General features: G+C 34.1%; 1 protein-coding gene across 1 annotated transcript in view; it reads left to right on the top strand.

Moving 5' to 3' along the window:
- RIF1 (replication timing regulatory factor 1) overlaps window positions 1-23,384 on the top strand; it is a 56,653-nt gene extending 33,269 nt beyond the window's left edge. The window contains exons 22-36 of the mRNA XM_082658731.1: window positions 1,214-1,478; window positions 2,619-2,661; window positions 3,188-3,390; window positions 3,948-4,047; window positions 5,176-5,295; window positions 6,707-6,858; window positions 7,239-7,319; window positions 7,401-7,455; window positions 7,830-11,060; window positions 13,156-13,302; window positions 13,614-13,691; window positions 13,781-13,896; window positions 14,418-14,571; window positions 16,401-16,509; window positions 16,986-23,384. Coding sequence (XP_082514857.1) covers window positions 1,214-1,478; window positions 2,619-2,661; window positions 3,188-3,390; window positions 3,948-4,047; window positions 5,176-5,295; window positions 6,707-6,858; window positions 7,239-7,319; window positions 7,401-7,455; window positions 7,830-11,060; window positions 13,156-13,302; window positions 13,614-13,691; window positions 13,781-13,896; window positions 14,418-14,571; window positions 16,401-16,509; window positions 16,986-17,200 — 5,069 coding nt within the window. The 3' untranslated portion in view covers window positions 17,201-23,384. The remainder of the gene's footprint in view (window positions 1-1,213; window positions 1,479-2,618; window positions 2,662-3,187; window positions 3,391-3,947; window positions 4,048-5,175; window positions 5,296-6,706; window positions 6,859-7,238; window positions 7,320-7,400; window positions 7,456-7,829; window positions 11,061-13,155; window positions 13,303-13,613; window positions 13,692-13,780; window positions 13,897-14,417; window positions 14,572-16,400; window positions 16,510-16,985) is intronic.
- The last annotated feature ends 1,432 nt before the right edge of the window (window positions 23,385-24,816 follow it).

The raw sequence follows: 24,816 nt of genomic DNA, 5'->3' as shown, positions 1-24,816 counted from the left end.
AACACTGCAGCCCTTCTTCCATCCAAAAATGACCCTAATCTCACATGAAAACAGTTATTGTAGAGGAATCAGAAACCCAGCTTTGTGGCCAAAAGTAAAAACCAAAGGAAAAATAGCAATTCAGTGGTTAACTGGTGAAAGCAGGAAACCTGGTGCCCTTCAGTGCGCTGCTTTGCTCTTCTTACTCTTGCTCTTTTTGTCCCTCTTCTTCAGCCCATCCATGTTAGCTCTCAATAGGTTTGAATAAGCCATCTGAAACTTATTCACTTCTTTGGAGCTCACCACAGTGCTGATCTTCTTTTTCCGATCAGTAGCTCTTAACAGACACTTGTTGTCTGAGGGCTCAAAGCCCTCCACAGAACCCTTCCTTGGAATGGGTTTAGTTCGACCATCATCAGGTGGAGGAAGTTACGGGAAGGCGGGGACGCGCGGCAGACAGACTCTGCCTGTGGCTCCCAGTCACTGGGCACCCGGGCCGGGGCATCGCTCGGCCTCCCAGCTCCCTTCCGGCCTTGCTGCATCCACAGCTGCTTACAATTCTTCAGGGTGATGAACACGCTGCCCGACAACCGGCACTTCTGGAAGAGCCTGGTCAGCTCCGTCAGGAACTGCTCACTTTCCAGCAGCACCATCCTGGCGCTGCCAGATTTGCTTCGTCAGCATTAAGTCCCAAGCCGTTGGAGATACATCTTTTTCTTTAAATCTAGGCTTTTTCCCTTGTATTATTTCTGAGGATTTGGATCTCTGACTTGTTCAGTATTAATTTGCGGGGTTTAGTGTACTATAGATGAGCCAGGAAGCAATGATTCTAAGGGAAATCTTGTTTCTTATTTTTTAAAATGGACTTTAAACTTTTAATTTTGGAGCACAGCTTATATAATTTAGTGTTTTCTTACAAATTAGTTGTTGAAATTCTGAGACTATAAAATAAAAATTTTAACGCATTTAAAAATTCCTTAGAGAAAATAGAGTCATATTTGTGGAATTCTTATTCTAGCTCTGCCAGTTTTCCCTTATCTCTGATTCTCTTTTAGAGATAATGTTGTAGTGATGTTTATCCACTAATGGTATTTCATTTTAAGATTTGTGGGTATCACTCTACAGAAACACATGTATTAGATGTAGATGTCATGTAAATGTGAGACATAAATTGTAAATATGAGTGACACTTTTGAACACACTTGAGTTTTTAATAAGTTTAATTTTATCCTAGCACCACAGAGACCTTCAGATTGGTCCAAAAAGAAGAAGGAGCCCTTGGGAAAATTGGCTTCTTTATTTAAACTTATTGTGAGAGTGATCTATTCTTTCCACACTCTGAGCCTCAAGGAAGTACATTCTGATACTCTCCTCGCTATTGGCAACTCAATCACCAGCATTCTTTCCAATGTACTTGGACATATTTCTTTGCCTTTTATGATCCGAAAAATATTTGCAACTTTAACAAGACCTCTGGCATTATTTTACGAAAACTCAAAGTAAGTATTTTGGCTTAATAACTTTGAATTAAACATATATAACTAGATTTAGGTAGCAAACGTTTATTGTTTTCATATCAGCTTTGCTGTTAAAGATTTTAATCTTTGAAGTTTAGTGGAAAGGGTAATATATGAAACTATGCTTTTGTTAAAAAGATAGTTCAAGTAATAAATAAGTATGAGGTAGAAATTGGAAGTCACTTTATTTTTCATGATTAATCCAACCCTCTTTTTACTTCAGTGCATGTCTTTTCAGAACTGTTAATACAAAAAGCATACCTCGTAAATGTATGATATATATGACTTGACATACTGCTTTGCAGTTCATTATTATATACAGTATGCACTTAGGATATTGGATGCATCTTGCATCATACACCTAAGAGTCTCATTGTTTTTAAGGTCTGCGTAGGGCTTCATGAAACTTTACCAAATTTCCTGTTGGCGGACATATGTTTTCTAGTCTTTTTCCTTATTACTAACAATATCACATTTGAGCATATGTGTACATAAATCATTTGCCACTAAATAGCAGAACAGGGCCCTAAAATTGAAATGGTTGGTTCAAAGGGTATATGCATTTAAATTTCTGAATTACCCTCCAGAAGTTTGTATTAATTTACATTACCTTTTACATTTGAACCAAAGAAACCAGTGCCTAAAAAACAACATGAAAAAATCCCAAGTAACATACCTGAAAGAAGCATTTTGGAAGAATTCATTAATGTTCTTTATAGCAAGCTTGTGTGGTTCAGTTATAATACAGCTTGTCTTTCATAAATTCACAGAGAAATCTTTAGGAACAGATTTTATAAACTACAAACTAGAACTCCAAATCCATTAAGTTTTTGCAAATCTTTTTTAGTCCTTAAGTTCATCAAAAATAATAATGCTTTTTAAAAAGCATGGAAACAAGTGACTGGTATTAATACTTCGAGGTCTATTCCAGATGTTTTTCTTTAACTCCTATTTTAAAGACAGGTTTGTTTCGTGTTTAAATGTTTGCAGTTTGACAATTTTTGTTAGGTCTTGGGGCACCTTTGTATATCACCACACGTGTCTCATTTTTTTTGTGCTGCATTATGATATTTCTAGGTTTAATGTTCTAAAATATAAATGGTACTCTGTTTTTCTTCATAGGTTTGATGAAGTTCCTAAAGTATATAGTTGTATGAACAACAAGGTAAAAATAGACATTGTCCATAAAATACACTTTCATGAAGAAAAATTTTAGGATTTAAATAATTGTCTTCCTTAAATATAATTTTACTGATTTTTTTTTAAAGGGTCATTATTACACCTTAATTTTAATGAACTTTTAGTAACAAGACGTGGATATAATCAAAGGATAGTTTTTTAAAGGAAGATTTAATATTGCTTTAAATTCATATAACTCATCTCCTGTCTCATCCCTTTATATATGAAAGTAATTGGTTCCAAGGTTTTTATAGGTAAAACTTATAATTTATGTGAAAACATAATTTTTTCTGTTAATGGAGAATAAGCTTGAAATCAAGCTGTTGTATCGATAAAGTAAGTTCTTGCCTATAAAGAGTGTTATATATTGAAGGTGATGGGAGCTTTAAAAAAAAAATTGAAATAACAGCATGTTCTGTGAGTTTAATTTAGTATGCTTTGTGCTTTTATTTTTTCTGTTTGAAAAGTAACATTTCTAAGTGTTATCCTGATGAACTTTTTCTTTTTCCTAGTTAGAAAAGCTACTAGGAGAAATTATTGCTTGTCTACACGTCAGCTACACTGGGACTTATGACAGTGAACTTCTTGAACAGATCTCGCCATTATTATGCATAGTATTTTCACACAAGAACAAACAGATTAGAAAACAAAGTGCTCAGTTCTGGAATGCCACATTTGCTAAAGTGACGATGTTGATTTATCCTGAGGAGTTAAAGTATGCTAACAACAAAACTCTTTTAACAGTTACTCTGTTCTGATTATGTATTGACATTTTGGTTTTAACATAAAATTTCCTTATGAGGAATCATTGCAGAGGATTTCTTAGTTGAAATATTATTATTTGGAGTACATGGTGATGATTAAAATTATCTGACCCTTTGCTTTGGTCCTTAGAGTAACCTTAGTTTTAGGAACATAAAAAGCAATTTCAGATTATCCTTAACAAAAGAAATTTCCAGCAAAAGGCAGGAAATTGATGGCTGTTAAATCTAAGTGACATGTACTTAATGTAACAGTCTACTTTTGCTCAAAATTTTATGATTAAAATTTGGAAAATTGGAAAACTTTTTAAAGAATAAAATTCAGAAACTGAAGAGTTTAGTGAAAAATTCAAATATTGTCTGTAATTTCTCCCAGTTTTATATATGTGGAGTAAAAAAGTCTTTAAGTTGGCTGTATTTTGCCACTTTAAAATTATAATTAAAGTGTTCTTGTTAATGTGTCATCAGTACTGCTTACTTAAGGCATATATATTTATGTATTTTTTTGAAGACCAATACTAAAACAAGCCAAACAAAAATCTCTGCTTCTGTTGCCTGGTTTGGAAAATGTTGAAATTATTGAGGAATCCAGTGGACCATATTCAGATACAGTAAGTTGTGTGTCGGGGTGGGGGGGAGTTGTTTACTTTTGCATGATGTTTGAGTAGTTCTTTTATTGCGTTTCAGTGTAGTTTTAAAAAGGACAAAAGCTTAGTATGTTTTACTGAAGTGATAAACAAGTAAAACCTGAACAGAAGTGTTCCGTAACAGTTTTCCATGACGTTACTTGTGTGGCCTAGAAAACTTATGAATTAAGGGCAGTCAATTTCACCATGGAGTCTCATTTAAATAATCTCTGGTTCTTGTTCATTAATGATCTTTTTTATTTAACTATGGCACCTTGTATATTGTTTTGCAAAGGTTGGAATTATTGAAATATATGGTTAAATGTTGCTTTATATAAACTGGGAATACTAGTTACTAATCCCTATGTAAGCAAGAGCTACACTTCATTTTCTCATTTCTTTGCATTGAATCTCATTCATTCTGCCAGAGAAACACATCCTTGATATCACATTATCCATTTGGACCAAGGTTACTTTGGCTAATTGTACTTGATTACGGTCTAAAGATGAAGGAGTAAAGATAGAAGCACTATATATATACTCATCAGGTAGAACACCCTTAGGCAATTTTTTCCTATTCAACAACAAATGGAGTCTCACTATTTTTTTGTTTAGAACCTTAAGAGAAATGCTCTTACTTAGTTTTGGTTTTTGGGTAGAATAAAAATACTTATCAGATAATTATCTAGACTTGTTTAGACTCCTTCAGTGTAATTTGGCCTGAAAAAGCCATATATTCTGTTGGGAGGGACCTGATAGTATTTTCTGTCATGTATGTTTTATTGTTTAAAGTTTTATGGCTTTGGTTTTTCTTTTAAAACAATTTCCAGTAATAAGAGGGGTATTTGAGTTCAATAATTCGATTCATTTTTATAGTGTTTATTTGATATGTCTTATTTTCAAGATGGAAAACAACTATTGCTATATAAGTTGGAGACAACAAATCTTTGCTGTTACTGCGTTAGACAGTGGCTTTCTTTGACATCTTAGTAGATATGAATAGTCAAAAGAAATTTGAAATGAGTATTGATTAGACTGTAATTATCAAAATGTGAAAAGGATAAATAAAAAACATTTGCACATAATGAAATTGTTTTACTTTTACAAAAACAGACAGAAAATTCACAGTTAAATATGAAGATAAGTGGCATGGAAAGAACCTCAAGTGGAAAAAGAGATTCTTTTTTGGCACAAACAAAGGATACAAAAGACAATATGAAACCACCAGCTAAAGTATGTTTTTCAAAGTGTATTTAATAGAACTTTTAAAATTAAAGTATGTGGTAGCTTGCAAATATACAACTTTTGATTGGAAGAAAAACCTGTTAAACACTAAATAAAAGATGGGATTGTAGGGAAATAGTAAAGTGTGGCCTGGGAAGACTATTAAGATGGCATGGTAACCTAGAAGCCTTGGGAGATGATTAGTTCTTAGTAAAGTTAAGTCTGCATAACACTGAGCATTTGTTTAGTATATTTACTCGAGGCAGCAGCCCCCTTGAGGTGGAATGAAACTAAATAAGATTAACTGTAACATAGGTAGCATGAAAGGAGAATGTTTTAGAACTTCTGTTATTGAATAGGAAGAGAATGTATCCGCAAGACGTCTGTTGTAAGCTCATATATAAAACTAAATATCTAGTAGCTAGTGGCCAATTAACCAATTTTCAGATAATAATTCTTCTTCCAGGACCTCCAGTAAAGGGGTGTTCTGGAATTTTGAGACCATGGCCCTGGCAAAATGAAAGAAATACGTTATTTTTAAAGAATAACTTTGACACAGTCTTGTAGCAACTGAAAAGTAGAATGAAAACAACTGTGCTGAAAATTTGTAAAAATGACATTATGGTACCAATATTATTGGTATGTAGGACATATTATTTTGGCACCTTTTACTTAATTTGAGTAGTTTGTGCTTCAACTTGAAACTGCAGATATACTTTCCTCCTGCCAAAACACTTAATTTCTGTGTGTTGGCCTGAAAAACATTTGCCCATGCTTTTTTGGTAAGCACACATTTGCCTACATTTTTTTTTAAAAAGGAAATGGAGATCCATTGTTTGTTTTTTTAAATAAATTTATATATTTTATTTATTTATTTTTGGCTGCATTGGGTCTTCACTGCTGCACGCTGGCTTTCTCTAGTTGCAGCGAGCGGGGGCTACTCTTTGTTGTGGTGCGTGGCCTTCTCGTTGCGGAGCACAGGCTCTAGGCGCATGGGCTTCAGTAGTTGTGGCACGTGGGCTCAGTAGTTGTGGCTCGCGGGCTCCAGAGCACAGGCCTCAGTAGTTGTGGTGCACGGGCTTAGTTGCTTCGCGGCATGTGGAATCTTCCTGGACCAGGGCTCAAACCTGTGTCCCCTGCATTGGCAGGTGGATTCTTAACCACTGTGCCACCAGGGAAGTCCTTGCCTACTTTTTAAAGAGGTATAATAATTTTTATTTTCTGAGTATTTAGTAGAGGCAGAATGAAAGTTAAGGACATGGTACTAATTGTTGTTAACCAGGAATATTGTATGAGTTTGAACTTCAAACTTCCTAGTCATTATCAAAAACCTTTATCAGAGTGCCTGAAGAGAGATTGATTGAAGTATTGGAAAATAATTTGGAAACTCAAAATGCGCATTAACGTTTTCAATTTGCAGTTGAAACTAGAGTCTTCGACTCCAAAAGCAAAGAGTGAAATGCCTTTGGAAGAAGAAAAGTCTACTGACTTTGTGTTTATACCTCCAGAAGGAAAAGAAACAAAGGAAAGGATACTAACTGAACACCAGAAAGAAGTACTCAAAACAAAGAGGTTTGTAGTACTTTTATCTTGAATAGAGTATTCCATATTTACATTTAGATTTCATGCGGCAAACCATAATTTTGAGTTTATAACTAAGATACTGTGTATTCTGTGCTGCTATATTTTAAGTGTCAAAAAGATTGTGCATAACTGTATTTCATAATGTATAAGGCTGCCTTGAAATGCGCTAAATGTTTCTGAACAATTCCTTTATTGAGGTATGGGAGGAAAAGGTAGGGGAGATGGTTTCATGGAAAATCTGGAAAATAAGCATTTAAACCTTGATTTTATATTATTCTTAAAATGTAACTAGATGTAGAATTGTAAGTTTAATTTCTAGTTGTAGGAATATCAGATATTGAAGTTGCTTATAAAAAAATCCTTTTCAGGTGTGATATTCCTGCCATGTATAATAATCTGGATGTTTCACAAGATACTTTATTTTCTCAGTATGGTCAGGAAGAGTCTATGTAAGTATGGAAGTTGTTGAAGTAACTGGTTTTCTAATTTTTAATTAACAGTATTCTAATTTATGCAGTTATTTATTTCAGGGAAATTCCTACTTTAACTGAAAAATCCAAGGAAGATTCCAAGATGATATTTAAGGTATATTTGGTATTTCATATTTTGGGGTTTTTAGAATCATGCTTCCATTATTATGGAGTCTCTTATATTAATGTTAAGATTTATTGTATAATCTCTTAATTTTCCTTAGCAGACTTTAGCAGAATTATAGTCATTATATGTGTGGGTCTGCATCTGTGTGTGAGTGCATGTGTGTTTAAATGTATTTGGCTTTATTGAATACTTAACAAATTGGAAACATAAATTAATGGGCATCTACCATCACCTTTGGAAAATTTGCAAAATATTGAAAGTCACATTGCCCTTTGAATTACTAAAGCTTTACACAAAAATTTCCCCAGAAAGTCAGACTTGTTTGCTGGTTAATCTATATGTATATGTACATTTCTGTGCAGGAGGAACAAAAGGAGAGTGACATTGTCATTCCTCAACATGTCATGGAAAACTGTGGTATGGATGAACACCTTGAAAAGGCTTCCCTTTCGAATAATGAGTGTGGTTCTATTGAGGAAACCAATCCAGAAATACTGAGCAGTAATGATGCCAGAAAAAAGGCTTTAATTGTATCAAAGAAGACGCCAACTGAATGTGCATCTAGTACAGAAAATACATTTGGTGTCAGCAGTAGCTCGGTTTCTAATGCCACTATTTCTGGAACTCCTCCCCCACAGCCTGCAAGTCGAAGGCAATCCTTTATTACTTTGGAGAAGTTTGATGGCTCAGAAAATAGACCCTTTAGTCCATCCCCCTTGAATAATATGTCATCAGCTGTTATAGTGAAAAATAACCAGGAAGGCACGGCTAAAACAGATAATCCACCAAAAGCAAAGAAAAGAGAAGTGGCTCTTTCAAAATCTGACTCTGCAAAAACAGTGCATGGGATTAAGAGATCAGTCCGAAGGTCGAGTAAGCCTGAACCAATAGGGAATAAAAAGTCTAAGCCCTTGATGAGATCTGATCAGGAGAAAAGTACTCGGGAATCTGTTGATGGCATGGTAGCCTTAGAAAATAACCCACCTGGTTTGCTTAATCAAACAGAATGTGCATTAGATAATCAGGTTCATCTCTCTGAATCTTCAGTGGAGTATGAGGATACGATGCTTAAACCAACAATAGAAAATACTATACTATTAGAAAACAGTACTGTAGAGGAGAAAACCTTAGAAATTAATTTGGAATCCAAAGAAAACACACCCCCAGCCATAATAACAACAGATCAAACAGTAAATGAAGATAGTCATGTTCAGATAACTCCAAATCATAAAACCCTTAGACGATCTTTAAGGCGACGTTCAGAAACAGCAGAGCCAACCACTGATAGCCAAGATAAAGAAAATAATCAAAAAAGGGAAAGACGTAAGGAAGAAGAAAAGACTCTGCAGAGGAGTCCATTGCATGTAAAAGATGATGTTTTACCTAAGCAAAAATTGATTTCTGAACAAACTGTACAGGAAAATTTAATTGAGAAAGGAAATAATTTACATGAGAAGACTTTTGGGGAAACCAGCGCTAATGCTGAAATCGATGAAAATAGAAGAAAGCCAGATCTTGAGACTACTAAATCTGAGGGAGATGGTGCCCAGGACATTGCAGATAAATCCTCTGAGAAAACAGTAAGGGGACGAACACGGTATCAAACAAGAAGAGCATCCCAGGGTTTACTTTCCAGCATTGAAAACTCAGAATCTGATAGTTCTGAGGCAAAAGAAGAAGGTTCTAAAAAGAAAAGATCTGGAAAATGGAAAAACAAAAGCAGTGACAGTGTTGACATTGAAGATCAAGAAGAGAAAATGGTAAAACAGGAATGTATAAAGGTTGAAAGTCAGACACATGATTATAAAGGGAATTCTGAAGTAGACAAAGATACAAAATCTCAGATCTGTGAAAAAGAAGAAAGTAATACTGTAACTCTTCAAGATTCTACAATATCTTCAGAATTATTACAAGTTTCTGGTGATGTATCAAATACCTCTGAGGGAAAAAGTAAAACTGACAAATGTGCAGAACCTTCCTTTTCAAATCCTTCTGTACCAGAATCAAATCTAAGGACTAGAAATGCCAATAAAAGATTGCATAAGCGAGATTCTCTAGAAAATAGTGTGGGTGAATCCTCAAAAACAGAAACATCAGACATTTCTTTGCTTTCTGAGAAAACTCTTCAAACACTTGAATGCCAACACAAGAGAAGTAAGAGGGTGAGGAGATCTAAAGGTTGTGATTGCTGTGGAGAAAAATCACAACCTCAGGAAAAGTCATTCATTGGGTTAAAGAATACAGAGAATTATGATGTAAAAGTCAGCGAAACAAAAAAGACAGATGTGCAGACACCTGTAACTATATCAGAAACTTCTAAAGCTGATCTGTATTCAGAAGTAAAACTTTTAGATGAGCATCATAGTGTGAATTTTCATTTGGATCTCAAGGAGGAGAATGATACTATTAATGATTCATTAATTATATCTGAAACTGAGTTGAAAGAAAATACTATTCAAGACTTTATTCCTTCTGAAATGGTAAATTTTAAAGAAGAAACTTGTGATAGGGATTCTGAGGTAGCAATATCTCTTGAAAGCCAGGAGCCATCTAATAAAAAATGTAAAACTATTGACCCATGTTTGGGTGACTTCAAAGATATTTCACTGGAATGTTTAACTTTGGAGACCGAAGAAAAAAAGCCAGAGGCTATCCCCAAAAAGGAATTGAGTATTATAGAGAACCTTGTTAATGTTGAAGCAAATGCAGAATTGAATCCAGGAGAAGTAGATGCTATGGAATTGAATGCAGAAAATGATAAATCTGAAGCTAGCTTCTCTAAACAAAAGAGTGTCAAAACTGATATTTCAGAGGAAGAGGTAACAGAGAAAAACAGTCAAAGTACAGATGCACCTGAAGAACTCAGTGCTGATGAAGCAATAACTGTGGAATTTAATTCAGGTATTGGTCATTCTGATGATACCACACCTGTAAAAGTGAGTGCTCAGTTAGAGATTTCTGAACAAATAGCAGTTGGGGAACTAGACAGAGGAAGTGATGAATCTGATCCAGGCTCATCTGGAGAAATGAATGCTGAAATGGAAAATTGTGAAGAAACAGTGATTGGTGAGGTGACTACTGAAACTGACCGTGTCAATGAAACAGAGGATGAGGACTTAACTACCAAAGCCTCTAAGCCTATAGAAGCTGAAACAAAGAGATTGAATGTAGAAATCGATAGTTTTGTTCCCAACACACTTGAGATGAGCACTGAAGAAGGAAAGGTTGACTCTAATAAAACTGAAACAAATATTGAACCTAATAAATTTGAGGAAACAAAATTAGGTGACAGTCAGATGGTAGCGGGAAATGATGGAATTTTACCAGAAGTTCACCATATTTCAGAGAAAGTGGAGGAGACACCACAACCTCTGACAGCTGAAACAGCTGTTTCTGAACTGGTATCAGAAGACAATAATACATCTCCTCAAAAATTAAAGGATGTTGATCCTTTACTCATGTCAGCAAATGACAGTCCTAGTGGCATGCAGACACGCTGTGTCTGGTCTCCTTTGGCTTCTCCATCCACCAGCATTTTAAAGAGAGGACTAAAAAGACCCCAAGAAGATGAAAGCTCATCACCTGTTCACAAGGTAGGGGGATTGAGGCTGAATATTAATGAGTCCATGTTTAATTGGAATATTTTGGCCATATGGTGATACCTGGTGAATGACAGAATATTAGGTTTATATGACCATTCATTTTGAACATTTACCATGGTGGCTAGGGAAAAGGGCAGGTAGAAGGAAAGGTTGAGAAAGGAGACTGAAGCCCTTTAAATTTATTTATTTATTTAATTTATTGCTTGCTTGCTGCGTTGGGTCTTTGTTGCTTCCCACGGGCTATGTCTTGTTGTGGCGAGCGGGGGCTACTCTTGGTTGCAGTGCGTGGGCTTCTCACTCTGGTGGCTTCTCTTGTGTGGAGCACGGGCTCTAGGCCTAGTGGGCTTCAGTAGTTGTGGCACGTGGGCTCAGTAGTTGTGGCTTGCAGGCTCTAGAGCGCAGGCTCAGTAGTTGTGACGCATGGGCTTAGTAGCTCCGCGGTATGTGGGATCTTCCTGGACCAGGGCTCGAACCCGTGTCTGCTGCGTTGGCAGGCGGATTCTTAACCACTGCACCACCAGGGAACCCTGAAGCCCTTTAGATATTCCTTTATTTCAGGGCACTAAGCTACAGATCTTCATACAACCATCACCATTGTTCACTTTTTGAAAACTTTAGATAATCTCTCATGGTGATTTTTTTTTCTGCTCTTCATATCATAATATATGAGGAAACACTTAGAAACTGATAAAGTAGCTTTAGTTGGCACTTACTATGTACTAGGACATTATGCTGTTTCACATTTAAGTATTTATATAAACTTATTTTCACACCTTGTTTAATTAAAAAGAAGAAAAAATCTTTTTAGGCTGTGCCTTCATTAATTTCTGGATATGATTTCATTTGTAATTATTTTGTTTATGTCCCCATTTTCTTCACTAAAGTTTATCTACTTTGGTTTGTAAACATATGGATTACCTATGTATCTGTTTTAACCCCTGGCCCTGTGACTTGCACATAATTTGTTGAATAAATACAATTTAAAAAGGAAAAGTTGCATGTGCTTACATAACTTGTCCTCTCTATCAAAGTAGATGTTTTGAAAAAGTACAGTGTAGGCATTCCTTAACTTAATTTTGAAACTGAACCTACCGTTTACTGTAGAATACATGTGTTTATGTATACAAATGTGTATGTATAAATATAATTATACTGGCACTTAATTTTGCCTTTAGTCAGCACATTTTGAAGACTTCCCCAAGATATACTGAAAATTCTCATATTGAGAATTCAGAGATTAGTTCTTGGGAAGACTTAACACCACTTGAGGTTTTTTCAATTTGGTCTTGGTTTGCTTTTGTTTTGAGGCTCTTACTATTATTATTTTTTAAGTTTAAATAGGCCATAAGGTAAAATGCATTTGATTTCTTCAATATGCTTTAGATTGTTAGTATCAGTTAACTAGTCATGTTTTGTTTCATAGTAGCTCATTTAATTTTTATTTAGGCAACAGTACAACATACAGTAGTTTTCTGTAGCAGATATGTACAAAATCTGCCCAGTCTTTTGGGAATCAAGACCAGGAGGCATTTATGTACATATTTAATGGTTTAAGTGCTCTGTTGTGTGCTTAGATAGCTGAATGAGTGAATAAAGGGTTTAGAAGAGGCCAAAATGACTTCAAGCTGGGCTAAGAAAGACAAAAAAAGCCACCGAATTGCTGACTCTTGTATCCTCAAAGAGTTAAGAACTGAGCTTAGTAAGATATACCAGAGGCCAGTTAGTACTGTCTCTGCCTCTTTACGTTGTTCTTTACAGTCCATAGTAAGCCTGTAAGGTTAATAGAATTTGATTATACAATTTTAACTGTCACATGCAATTTCATTAAGTTTCTGCTGTTATCCTTCTTTCACTCTCCTTGTTGCTGTATTATGCAGTTTAGACTGTAGATAATTGGAATGACCCTTGGTCTTGAGTAATATCTGTGAAAGCAGTCACCAGGAAGAACTACAACTATGTGCAGTTGGCTTCTAGTGAAATAAATTAAGCTTCACATTCTGTTTTTGGCTAACCTTATAATGAGAATTTACAGTGTTTTTTTTTAACTTTTAATTTTGTTAAATAAAAACATGACCTATGTTTTCAGGTTCGCCGTGTCTCCTTTGCAGATCCTATATACCAGGCAGGATTGGCAGATGACATTGATAGGCGATGCTCTATTGTTAGGTGCCATTCTTCAAATAGTTCTCCCGTAGTAAAAAGTGTTAAAACTTCACCTACTGTGCAATCTAAGGTAAGCTGTAGGCTTTAAAAAATACACATGCAGACGGAATTGTGTTGGGTAATTTGTCTTAAAATTAAATTTAAGACACAAAACTTATTTGGTTTGGTTTATTGTTCTTTTGTCTGCTTACTTGGTAAGCAGACAAGAGGTGGTAAGAGGCAATGATGATCCAGCAAGTCATTGATCCAGTAATACTGTTACATTTTACATTTTCTGAAAATTTTAAGACATTACTGCAGGCTTAAGTTGTGAAAATAAAGTTGTAAAATTTACAGTTATCTAGGGTTCTGAGTTTTTTTTTTCTCCTTTCTTCTATCTAGCATAATACTACTTCAGCCAAAGGATTTCTGTCCCCAGGATCACGTAGCCCTAAATTTAAGAGCTCAAAGAAGTGTTTAGTAAGAAGTGCTTTAGTTTTCATGCAACTTTATATTTTCATGTTCAGTCAGGTGACCTCTATTTAACAGCTTTTGAAATTTATTCTAAGATTGCAGAAATGGCTAAGGAATCTGTGCCATGCCCAACAGAAAGTGTTTACCCTGCTTTGGTGAACTGTGTAGCACCAGTTGACATCATTTTACCTCAGATTACGTCCAACATGTGGTAAGTGGTTATTTAGGCTTCTGGCTTATACCTAGAGATGCCACTTACTTAAGAGGGATATTTAAATGATCAAGGTTCTCATGTTTAGAATTGATTTATATATACTTTCACACACTTTGTTTTAGAAATAAATGAAAATGCAGCTGGGAAGATGGGTGAGATATGGCAATAATAGAAGCATTGATCATAATACAGTAATGGCTAAGATAATTGTGTGCTTAATATTTGCCAGGTTTTGCATACATTATCTTATTTAATCCTAATATAAATACTATAAGGAGTATAATTAGTTCCACTTTATAAGATGTTTGTAAAGGTTAGTCTTGCTTAAGCCAGGTATACACATCAGATTCAAATTTTAAAGTAAATGCACGTATGCCTGTCCTCAGAGTGGGCTAAGTGGGTCTATATAAATTCAGTTATGATTGAGCTTAAATCAGGAAATTCAGTTGGGTAGGCCCTTACAAACAGAATAAATATAAAACTATATGACATTTTTCCTGTTTCTGTCATCTCTTTAGGGCAAGAGGACTGGGACAACTCATTAGAGCCAAGAATATAAAAACAATTGGTGATTTGAGTACTCTTACAGCATCTGAAATAAAAACTCTTCCTATCCGTTCTCCAAAAGTGTCTAATGTAAAAAAGGCTCTCAGAGTATATCATGAGCAGCAGGTAAAAACTTAGATGTTAGTCATAACATCACGTATAAATAAATGATCTAGCAATACAATTACAGAAGTTTGCATTTAAACTATTCTTGCTTAAAAAGCTCATTTTATATGATGCCTTATCTTCCCTTCCCCTGCAGTTAAGAGTAACTTAAAAGATTCATTTATAATTCCATAGATTTGCTCATTTTGTACTCATTTGTGTATAATACCTCTTTATTCTTTGAATTCTATTTTCCTACCCTCTTATCTCTTTTATTTCCACCAAATAGGTGATTGGTTTCATGGCTGCCATTTCGAAAACCTAGATGTTCAAATCTAAACATTTACAAAAATCTTGCGTATTTGTAGTTAACAGTATTTTGATTTTGATATCCAACACAATTGTGGCCAATTTTTTTTTTACTTGTTCTTCCTATCAACTTTTAACACAAACATGTTAGGTCATGGACATTTCTCAAGATTCTTATGAAAGCCAAGATGCTTTTGCCATATAAAAATGTATCAATATATGGAAAATTTTGTGTATCATTTCAGAAGAATTCACAGACTCTCCTGAAACCCATTTAGAAACCCTTTATGTATTCTTTGATACTATGCAAAACTGTGAATATATGAAAAATAGGGTTTGTTAAGGGTGAAAGCTGGTGTTCTATTAGAATTTCTGGGACTGGAGTTTGCAGACTACTGAAGACTTCTGCTGTATTCGTGGAAGTCCTTGATTTACTATTAATTTTACTTGATCTTTAAAAACATATTAACCAGTGGGGAAAAAAAGAACTATTAGTAATTTTCAGTCTGATAGCTGAAGCATTTCATCTGCTTTATTGAGATCCAGCCACATACCATAAAATTCACCCACCCAAAACACACAATTAAGTGGTTTTTTAGTATATTCACAAAGTTACACAACCGTCACCAAGACCTAAATTTAGAACATTTGTTATTACCCCGGAAAAAAAAACCCTGTACTCATTAGCAGTCACTCTGCATTTTCACCCCCAAGGCAACCACTAATCTTTGTCTCTGTAGTTTTGCCTATTGTGGACATTCCATAAAAGTGGAGTCATATAACCTGTAGTCTTTTGTGAATGACTTCTTTAACTGAGCATAATGTTTTCAAGGTTCACAGGTATTAGTACTTCATTCCTTTTTATGGTTAAATAATATTCCATTCTATGGCTATACAACGTTTTGGTTATCCATTCATCACTTGATGAACATTTGGGTTGTTTACACACTTTCCTATTATGAATATGCTATTAGGTACATTCATATACAAGTTTTTGTGTGGACATAACATTCTTTATTTCTCTTGGGTATATGTGTAGGAATCTAATTGCTCGGTCATATGGTAACTCTAACGTTCTGAAATTAGTATTTTCTCAATCAACAATCAGTAAGCCCTGGGAATACCTTTGAAAATTGTGTTCTTAAATTTAAAAAAAAGAAGTCCATATATTATTTAAGCTTGGAAATCTTTGCCTTAGATTTGCTTTTCCCCTGTTCCTGAACCTGGGGAATATAGTGTAGTTTTTCATGGCTACCATTTGCAATAATTCTTGACAAGTCCATTAGGAAATATTATAAACCCCATAACCACACCACCTCTTTGAAAAAACAGTGCTATGTAATGCTATTTTTGTGTGTTGTTAGTAGAACATGGGTTCTTAGCAGTATTAGCTAAGCTTATTATGTAATGGGCTGTGAAACATAGTATGTCAGATTGTTTTCCAGCATTAGTGGTCCTGTTACTATTAGTCCTGTTAAAAATTACTTTCAATTTGTCGCTTTTGTGTGTTTTTTTTTACTGGTCTGAATGTATAAATCAAGGTGAAGTCTCGTGGACTAGAAGAGATTCCAGTTTTTGATATTTCCGAAAAAACAGTAAATGTAATGGAAAATAAATCTATTTCTCCTGATGAAGAAAGACTTGCCTCAGGTATATTTTAGCAGAGTGGGACAATTTTATAAGATCAGCTGACTTTCTTGAAGAAATATTTTGTTATTGTGCTTTTAGTTTTAATTTGACCATGCCCTGTGAATTAGACAAGTATTTTTTTGTGTAATAGTTGCCAAGTGTGTGAAAAAATAACTGATACGACTTCAAGTATGTCTAGTTGCTTTTTCTCTAATTGTCAACTTCTGCTCTATCAAGGCCTCAAATGAGGATATAAACTATAAACATTGCATTCCAGTTATGTTGTTCATAAAAATGAAGTAGTCATGATTTCTGTAATGGCACAGAATAAACTATGGTAATTTTTCTGTTGCCTGTTCTCTTGACCTTGAGCAGGTATACCTCAGCCTGCATTCTTAATTTGAAACCTGGGCACTTAAATTTTTATTACCTTAAAAGAGAGATAATTTAAGATTTATCTGGAATAGATTTAATTGTGCTTTTTTCCTTTCTTTTAGATTTAATTGATCCTGTTGCTTTAGAGACTCCGTTATCTAAAAATCTTGTGGCCCAGATTAGTGCACTTGCTCTTCAACTAGATTCAGAAGATCTCCATAATTATTCAGGAAGCCAGCTATTTGAAATGCATGAGAAACTTGGTAGCATGGCAAACTCTATAATTAAAAATCTGCAGTCACGTTGGAGGTCACCAGCCCATGAAAATTCTATTTAGTGTTTTAAGAGAAAATTGAAGTATAAAAAAAAAAAAATCACTGGATTTGTTGATTCATAAAGTAAGTTCTGAAATATAGCACAATTTCAGACAATGTTTGCAAAGTTGGTAACATTTCAGATGCTGAAGGGCAATATCTTATTAAGTTCAGTTTTGTTAGTGAGATCATTTTTTCCTGTATAACATGTTTTCTTGGCTGCTATGCGTAGTTTTTCCAAAAATTTAAATATTGAAATGTGAAAGCAAAAACTAAATAGCATACATTTTATTTCACTTACTCATGCGTATTTTAATGGAACATTTTATGTAATATACCTGTTCTCAGTAAGTAAAAATGAAAAATTTTATTTGAACTTTTTCCTGAACTGATAAGGTATTTATACTTGATTTCCTTTTTTAAAATTTCTATTTGTTGTGCCTGAGGTTTAAGAAATTTGTTCTTGGTAAAACACCCCAAATGAGATGCAAGAGAATCTTTTGGAACGCTCTTCGCAGACATCAACGTTATTTGGACAAGAAAATACTTATATTTCAAGAAAAATATTAAAAGTTTCAACTTTTGGGGTTAAATATTAAAGCAGAATTTACTAAAATTACATTCATTTGCGTTAGCAAATATTTGTTCAGCAGCATTTGCCTGTGAAAATATACTTATGAGACATAATATTCATTTAAAAATGCACGACTATTTGTACATTATGTATAGATTAAGTTTTTAATTTATAAATTTCAGTCTTCGTTAATTGCATGAGTTTTGTTCTGCAGCTTCTTGTGAATACCTTTGTTTTGTTTAATAGAAACATAATTTTGTATATATTGAATACTGAGATATCAGTATGGATGGTAGAAGTGCTTCATGGGCTTGCTGCAGATGTTTGTAGGATTCTGTCTCTACAAATAAAACAACAAATAGTTTTGTACTTAGATAATAGTGTTAGTTAAAACATGAGTTTATTTTCTAAAGTAGCCAGAAAGAGTAAAGTAATAGAAATGAGAAAGTGTTACATGACAACTTTGCCATTCATTCCCATAACCTTCCCCTGCAACCCCCATCCCTTTTGGTTTAGAAGAGGGTATCAGCCACTAGAAAGCGTGCCTCATTACATTTCTCTTTAATGGGGATTTAGCTTGAGTATTTTCATTATAACTTGGACCATAAGGAATCTAGAGTTTATCTGCTCTTTTTACCTATACCTAAAGCAAACTTGGGAGAAATTTGAAACTGTTCATTCAAAATATTTATGTTTTACTGAGTAAAAAAGTAGGGTGTATGTAATTAAACCATTTGTAGATTTTTTACCAACTGGTATTAGTGCCTGACTTTCCCATATTTGTTTCATCTTTTTAACAGTGAGAGTATTTCATTTGTTTTTGAAATAGAATGAGCGAGTGGTCTTCTCAGTTTCAGACTTATTCAGAACTAACCCTTACTTGAAAAGGCACACATTCTTCAGCAACTTATAGAAAGTTTAATCCTTGTGTCTTGGTTAGCTTTACATTCAGAAGGGGGCTGCCACCCATTCACAGTAAAAGTTGGTTTTGCTTTAATAATAAATCCATTATCAGTACATCGCAAATATTTTAGGGTCTAAGTGTGATATTTATATGCTGAGGATGATTTTAAAAGAAATTCTGGGACCACTAAACTGAGGATTGTAGCTTGAAGAAATAACTAATGAAAAATTAAGAATTTTTTTAAACATTTATAATTGTGGTTTAAATTGTCTATCATTTATTTCCCAAATTGTATTTGACAGTAAAGAGGCATATATGTTTTTGCAAACGTGTAAGAAGGGATGTGTAGGTGTGTTGAGAGGAGTCAGAATTAGCTCATTTCATGACTTCGTATCTTAATATTTGTGTGAACTAAACTTACTTGCTGGTGGAATGAAGTTCTTGGGAAGTTGAACAGTATAGCAGAAAATGTGACCAAAATGATTACCGTTTACTTAAATCACTGAGTTTGATGCAAGCACAGATTTTAATTTTAAAACATTGTGGTTTAATAAGGATATATTTTTAAATATTTGAGGGCAAAAACCAGTTTGCTAAGTGTTCATTGTTGATATAGTTCTAAGTGTGTATGTGAGGCACCTTATTTTCAATTTTCTTGCCTTAAAATTTTCTGCAAATTTTTTCCTGAGTGATTCCGGAAGAGCTGAAAGCATTAGTATTCCTTGATCAGCTCCAGTATGTGTTGTTTCACTATTAAAGTGAAATCAGTTTTTTCAAATAATTCCTAATGGTTAATAAAACATGGCAAACGTTACTGAGAACACTCAAATGTGATTTATTTTATGTATTTATAAAGAATCTAGTTGAATGCAGAGCCATAGTATAATTTTCCATGTTCCAAAATGTATTTCATAGAGGATTTAAATTTCCATTATTTCAGTGAGCCCATTATTAAAGATGCTCTGCTGTTTGAACAAGTTCGAAAGCCATTGTTGAATAGTGGAGAGCTTTTGCTCAAGTAATTATGCAGTAGGATAATACAGTCAAAAATAAGATTGAAATGTGAACTTAAGTATGGTAACCCTGACATTGCCCATGATTCTTTCTTTCTGTGCAGCTTGGTGTAGTAGTCAGGGATTCTGTTACATATTTAAGAATCATAAAAATGTCAAGAAAGTTGGGTTATATCTTGCCTTAAATAAAGGTGGCAGGACAGGAAACAAAAGTTTGGAAAAATGGGAAGAGTATGTGGAAAACATACAAGTAGAGTTTTGTTTTTAAAGGAATGAGTAAAAATAAGTGCTGTTTCAAAGGCAGGCTTAGTTGAAATTTACCAAAAATACAAGTTAGAGTGTCACATTTTTCTCTTAATGCCATTCCTTTCAACTTTGACTTTATAATCCACCAAGAAAAGCCTAGATTCCATCTCATATTCTTCATAATTGATTTGCAGGGAGATAATTTGTGAGCTAGGCTTGGAGGCCATAAAATAGCAGTTGTTAATAATTATTAGGCTAAGATTTGAGTCAAGGGAGTTAGCTGCTTGCTCATTAGTTCAGCACAAGACCATTTTATCCCTAAGCCATTGCAAAGGTCTTGTACGTTGTATACAAACATTAGAGTGAAGTTCTGACTCTTAACATAGTACTTCTCAAACTTGCATGTATTTGTAAAAATGCAGATTCTGATTCAGTAGGTCTGTGATGGGGGCCTAATAGTTCATTTCTAACAATTCCCATGTGATCCATACAAATGCTGATGTGGACTGCATTTGTGGTCGTCGGCATAAGAGGCTTCAAGATCTAAATTAGGTTTTGGTATCCCAAGCAGATTGAAGTCCTTAGAATTATTGCCACAAAAGATAAAAGCTAGTCTTTTTTAAAGAAACTTTTTCAAATGTCTGAATTGAGGATTCAGATTGGTCTTGAAGGCTTCAAATTACAGTACAAAAATTTAAATAAAATTGTAAAAGGTAGAATTTTGCCTCATTTGGAGCCTTTTAAATATGGAAGATAAATATGTTATAAAGAACCTTATTAAGTAGTTTGGACAATGTGGAGTCTTACGAGTATATGTGAATTATGTTCTGATTTTTTTGTTAATATAAAGGTAAATTTTCACAATATTAGAGGTGCATTTAGAAGGCAAGATTTCATTTAGAGACTAAGTTATGGGACTTCATTATTTCATTAATAAACCTTGAAAACAGACTACCCCTAACTAAATTTAATTTGGCAATAAAGTTAGCAGTGCTGTAATAAGTCAATTCTGACAAATGTGCCTTATAATCATTTTACTGAAGACCTCTGGTGACTGCTGCGACCATTACATGGTTAAAACTTGCTGTTTTGTTGTAAAATGGAGTTGAAAGAGTTGAATAATCTGATTTTCCAAAATGAGTTTTTCTTGGCATTCTGTTAAGATGTTATATTTCCTTCATATTTAAATACTTTTATTGTAAGAGCTGCCCTCATCCAAAGCACTTAAGGAAATGTTGCCAGAAGTTAAGTAATGGCTTTTAAAAATAGATTATCAAAATTTACTGATAACTCAATCTGTGAAACAAATCTGGTCTTTGTGGTTTCTCATGGCCCAATTAATGATATGTCTATTATATGCCAGGTTTTGTATATTGCTTCTTGAAAGTATCCATTAAAATCTGAGTCATTTGGATTTGAAGATCTATAGATACTTGATAGAGTAGTAGCCTGATATAATTATGAGTGTCTACTTAGTTCTTGGAATAGAATATTAAATTTTACAATGTGGTCTTTACCGTTTTTTTCTTCATATGCCAATCCTTTCACCAAAGAACAGTTAAAACCAAGTGCCGAACTGTAAATGCTTACTCCCCTGAAGTATACCATTAGAATAAAAGATAACCTCTCTCTTTACATGTGAGTATAAAATTAAAGACAGTATTTTAAATTGATGTCACATGGAAGAAGAAAACCTACATAGCTTTTGGTCTTCTACTTGTAGTAGAGGGAACAATATCTTTACACTACAGTGAACCATTTTATAGCTGGATGAAACTAAGCTTATCAGATGGCAGACTTATATGCTGATAGAAATTGATGCACTGATAAATGATAAAATGAAGAGAAAGGGAAAGAAAAATGGAGCTGAAATAGTAATAAAGCAATTAGGTCATTAAGTATAGAGACAAACAGTTCTGTGTATTTTGAAAATAACTGGCAGCCAGTGGTCCCTGAGTTATCCTATACATAATACAGTACCATAATTAATGTTCATAAAGCCCTTGAATAATTATTTAGAAATACATTATTATTTAATACTCTGACCCCCCATCAGTAAATAATTTCCAACAAAAGACAGTGTTACTTCTTAGATGGATAAGCTGCATATAACTAGAAGGTTCACTTTCAAAATAAAATGTCATGGAACCAAAAATGGAATGTATAATAGCTATTTTGATACTTAGCTGAATAGTTAACAGGGGTCTGAGGAATTTTTTATTTTTATGGAATGGAAATTTTTTAATAGAAGAATGGAATTAAGAATCGATTTTGAGTATAGAAAATGAAAGACGGCAGTTTTGCCTAGTAAGTTTAAAGAGCAGAGGTTGACAAACTACAACCTGCCGCCTCTTTTTTACATCTGATGAGCTAAGTGGTTTTTACATTTTCTAAATGGTTGAAAAAAATCAAAATAATAGTATTTTGTGGCACATGAAAATATATAAAATTAAAATTGTATTGTTTGTAAATAAGGTTTTACTGGGACATGGTCATGGTTATTTACATATTTGGCTGCTTTCCAGCTACAGTGGTAGAATTGAGTAGTCTGAAGGACTGTGGTGGCTTGTAATATCAAACATACTATCTGACACTTCAAACATACTATTGTCTGACACTTTACATAAAGTGTGCCAGTCTTTGACATAAGGGATAGATTTGTGCATACACGGCAGTTTGGCTACTTCTGGCTGGCAGGATAGGAATATTGATTTAATTTCTATTGCCATTATTTAGATTTTATTTTATAAAATGGGTTCCCCTGATTCCATTTATATCTTACCATCACTCAAATACACATATACTAGGAGATACTAGTATTTTTTACATATGCCTTTTTCTCCCAAACCCTTAAAGCATTGTTCTGTGTTTGCCATGGATATTAAGGGACCTGATGTGTGAAGGAAAGCCATCTGGCACTAATTGGTTAAATCACACCTGTAAAACAATTGGGGCTTTGGGGAGTTTGCTTTCTGTGTTGTTGAGTAATGGATCGCTTTCAATATAAACACTACCTCCTGTGGATAGACTTGACTAATGTGCACTTAGAAAAGGACTGAGAGAAGCCAAATCAGTCATTTATTAGCCCTGTAATATTTTTGTTTTCATCACTTGATAAACTCTAAGAGAGCTTAGTTTTACATTCAGAAAGTATTTATATTTGATAAGTCAAATGATGTAAGTTGAAACTTCACAGAAGTACCTGTTCATTCCTCAATTGACTGTACTAGTAGATGGGAAATAAGGGTGCAGTCAGTTGTGTTTGTGTAATGCTTTATACAACGTTTGAAGCAGGTAGACCTATACTAAAATTGTATTTTCAGGTTCATTATGACTGAGTGGAGGGAGGGAGAATCTGTGTCTGATCCACAGTAAAACTTTCATAATCTGTTGAGAGTTGACTGTTATCACTTGCCAATTGAAACTGGACATTGAAACATTTTTAAAGAAATGCACTTTAATCTGAAATAAAACAAACAAAAAAAATTATGGTACTTGTTGTTCTTTGGTTTTTGTTTTTTTATTTTTGTGTTTCAGTGAGGCCTCCTGAAATGAATGAGAATAACATAATCCAGATACCAACCTAAAAGTGAGCATTGTATTTGTCCATGAACCATTCATATTCTTCCCCTCTTTTATGGCCTATTTTTAACCGTAGAGGATCTCTATTTTATTCATAGTCTTATGGGTTCCACACACTTCTAAATCCTTTTTTTTTTTAAATTGAAGTATAGTTGATTTACAATATTGTGCTAGTTTCAGGTATACAGTGAAGTGGTTCAGTTATATATATGTTTTTCAGGTTATTTCCATTATAGGTTATTACAGGATATTGAATATCATTCCCTGTGTTACACAGTAAATCCTTGTTGCATATCTGTTTTATGTATAGTAGAGTTTATCTCTTAATCCCATACTTCTAATTTATCCCTCTTTCTCGAGAACTCCCTGTCCCCTTTGTTAACCGTAAGTTTGTTTTCTATGCCTGTGAGTCTTTCTGCTTTGTATAAAGATTCATTTGTATTATTTTATAGATTGTGCATATGTGATACAATACTTGTCTTTCTCTCCGTATGATATTTTCTGTGTCCATCCATGTTGTTGCAAAGGTCAATATTTCGTTCTTTTTTATGGCTAATATTCCATTGTGTGTGTGAGATCTTATATATATATATATATATATATATATATATATCTTGCATCTTAAACTAATTGTTGATGGGCATTTGGGTTGTTTCTGTCTTGGGTATTGTAAATAGTGCTGCTGTGAATGTTGGGGTACATGTATCTTTTCTAATGAGAGTTTTCGTCTTTTCCAGATATATGCCCAGGAGTGGGATTGCTGGATCATACGGTAGTTCTATTTTAGTTTTTTGGAACCTCCATACTGTTCTCCATAGTGGCTGCACCAGTTTACATTCCCACCAACATTTCTGCACACCATCTCCAGCATTATTTGCAGATGATGGCCATTCTGACCAGAGTGAAGTGGTACCTCATTGTAGTTTTGATTTGCATTTCTCTGATAATTAGCAATTTGGAGCATCTTTTCATTTGCCTGTTGGCCATCTGTATGTCTTCTTTGGAGAAATTTCTGTTTAGATCTTCTGCCCGTTGATTGGGTGGTTTGGTTTTTTGGTATTGAGTTGTGTGAGCTGTTGGTATATTTTGGAAAGTAACCCCTTGTTGGTTGCATCATTTGCAGATATTCTCTCCCATTCCGAGGTTGTCTTTTCGTTTTGTTCATGGTTTGCTGTGCAAAAGCTTAACGTTTGATAAGGTCCCATTTGTTTATTTTTGCTTTTATTTCTTTGCCTTAGGAGACTGTAAATCCATACTTTTAAAGTAAGGGGAAAAAAACCCGAAATACTTAGTGATGTTGAAAAATACTGTATTAGTTTC

Source organism: Grampus griseus (genome assembly GCF_964374135.1).
Source record: "Grampus griseus genome assembly, chromosome: 7".
NCBI lineage: Eukaryota > Metazoa > Chordata > Mammalia > Artiodactyla > Delphinidae > Grampus > Grampus griseus.
The sequence above is the reverse complement of the archived record's forward strand: the minus strand, read 5'-3'. Positions and strand labels throughout refer to the sequence as shown.